The sequence below is a fragment of the Fulmarus glacialis genome, unplaced genomic scaffold, assembly GCF_000690835.1.
Source record: "Fulmarus glacialis isolate BGI_N327 unplaced genomic scaffold, ASM69083v1 scaffold25838, whole genome shotgun sequence".
In the NCBI taxonomy this organism is placed as follows: Eukaryota; Metazoa; Chordata; class Aves; order Procellariiformes; family Procellariidae; genus Fulmarus; species Fulmarus glacialis.
The window spans coordinates 1-2,433 of record NW_009230498.1 but is presented as its reverse complement, the minus strand read 5'-3'; the positions used below and the strand labels follow the sequence as shown (position 1 = coordinate 2,433).

At 56.3% G+C, this 2,433-nt stretch overlaps 1 protein-coding gene across 1 annotated transcript; it reads right to left on the bottom strand.

Moving 5' to 3' along the window:
• Positions 1 to 289: 289 nt before the first annotated feature.
• Positions 290 to 1,294, bottom strand: LOC104081490 (cyclin-dependent kinase inhibitor 1-like). The gene is made up of 2 exons (XM_009584257.1): positions 898 to 1,294; positions 290 to 339 (listed from the first exon to the last, which is right to left on the bottom strand). Exons 1-2 carry the CDS (start codon positions 1,292 to 1,294, stop codon positions 290 to 292), a joined length of 447 nt encoding a protein of 148 aa, XP_009582552.1.
• Between the last annotated feature and the right edge of the window lie 1,139 nt (positions 1,295 to 2,433).

The following is a 2,433-nucleotide window of genomic DNA, read 5'->3' as shown; positions in this document are numbered from 1 at the left end:
TTCTTCTCTGCAGGCAGGGCAATGCCTTAGTCCCACCAGGCCTGTTTCAGTCCTCCTCCATCCCCTCCGTGGGGCTACAAACCTCAACATGGGCTACTCCTATACATTGCACACGATGAAGGTCCCTCAGGACCCCAGAGCTACTCATAAATAGGGAACTACAGACTCTACATTGCTTCATACAGACAGCTTACACAGTACAGGGTGGGGGAAAAGAGCCACGGACACCCCCAGGGCACGTCAGCATTGGCAGCTGTCCCCGATGGCAGAGGAGCCGAGCACTGCCAGGTCATGGCTTGGGCTTGCCAGGGACGGTCCTCCGCTTGGAGCTGTAGAAGTCTGGAAGGCAGAAAGAGAAGGTTAGAAAGTGCCTCCAGCCCACCAGGAGCAGTGGGGCAGGAAGAGGGAGGTGTCCTCAGGGAAGCATCCCAAAGGTGAAGCACCCCAGGGAAGCCCAGGTGGACTCCATTTTAGAGCCACCCACCCAAAGCCATGCATTCCTGGAGAGAAGAACCTTTAGGTCTCCACAATCTCTTCTGTTTGGTCTCACCTGCACTTCCACCCCAGCCCTTGATCTTAGAGGACAGTCTCAGGCCATGAGAACTGAGGGTGATGAACTATTTTGGGGCATCTTCAGCTACAAGACCCACAAACCTGATGTGAGCCCCTTGCCTAACCCCCAGCAACCAAAAGGCACCCAGTTTGCAGCCTTTTCCCCTTGGAAGATGGGCTCTGCTCTCCCAGGAGAGATGCGTGGAGGGTGGTACCCTCCCCATGCCCAGGAGCCAGGCAGGGCTCGTGCACCCAAGTCATCTCCATCTGTCCCTACCAGGAAAGCCATGACACCAGCGATGCCACCAAGCATGCATGGAATGACACCGCGCCTCCAGCACTCACCTTTGATGGTGGTCTGCCCACGTTTCAAGCTCTGTGGGGAACCAGCCCTGTAAACCTCTGAGCTCTGCTGAGACCCCGCAGGGCAAATCCTGCCAAGATGGTCCTTGGAGGGGTCCTTGTGGACCAAGGAGCTCTCACTGCCAGTGACCTTGACCAGGCTGTGGACCTCCTGGGGTGGCTGCTCAGTGAGGAAGACCCTCTCCCACTTGAAGTGTCCTTCCAAGGGAGTCTCTGTCTCAAAGTTGAAGTTCCAGCGCTGCTGAGCTTCTTCCAGCTGTTGCCTCAGCAGGTCCTCAAAGTCATTCTGGAGCTGGTGGTGGTCCACAGGGCCAAAGAGGTTCCTGCACACCTTGCTGCTGCATGGCATCTGCCCAGCCCTGCTCTGAGACAGGGGCATCGTGGTGGCTGGGAGGAAAGCAGAGTGAGTTACTGGGGTGTTGGGCAAGCCCCGAGCAAGCCCAAGGGCTGGCACATTTGCTACCACAGCAAAGGAGGCAGTAGCCAAGGTGGGACAAGCTGGGTTGGGCTCTGCAATGAGGCAGCCCAGAGGGGACCTCCATCAGCCAGCGCTCATCTTGGACTCAGACATTTGGGATGTTCGTGGTGTCTTGGGCAGAAGAGCATGACTGAGGTCAAACACAGCCTGGCGTGATGCAGAAGGATGGGGAAGGTGCAGATGTTGACGTTCCCCATTCCTCCTCCAGCAGGTAAAGCTTGCCAGGGCAGAGCATCCGGCACCTCGATGCTGCCACCGGCTCCATCCATGCAGGCACAAGGCAAGTTGGCTCATGGGCAAGTGAAGCAACAGGATGTTTTTCTGGCCAGTTTCTTCATCTCAAGAAGCCAGGCCCAGTGGCAAGGAAGCCTTTTAAGCAACTGCAAGAACACGCCACAAGCTTGACCACTTTGTTAACCACCCTCCTTATCTGCAAAAAGCTGTTGGGTAACAACAAGACCCTGAGACAAGACCCTGTTTGTTTGGTTGTTTTTTTTTTTTTTTTCAAATCGGTGCCAAAAGCCTTGACCTTCACAGTAAGTGGCAAAGCCTTTCCTTCCGAGCAGTCCTCCCCCTTACACATGCGTGGGGCTAATGGATCCCTCGCACCGCCCGCGGTTATGAAGAACCTCGTTATCAGAGCAAAGCAAACAACGCTCTGGGATTTGACGGCTTTCGGAGCTAAGGCTTGACCCTGCTTGGACAGCCGTGCTCATTAAATCTGCTTTAAAAAAAAAAAAAAGAGATTCACAGAAATAAAATCCCTGTGTGCAAGACAGCTTTGTCATTGCCCACCCAATCTGGGACCCCCCAAAGCTGGGACCATAACAGACCCCCCAGGCTTGCACCCCCCACCCTCACGCTTCCCCAGGGATGGGGCGCTCAGCCTCCTGCAGGGAAGATTTCTGCCCAAATTCAGCACCCCCAGCCCCTTCGGATCACCTGCGCCGCATTACCAGGCATGCCACCCGCACGGCGTGCCAGCGGGCGGCTGGAGAGCCTCCAGCCCGGGGGCTTGGTGGGGCCACGCTCCGTCCCCG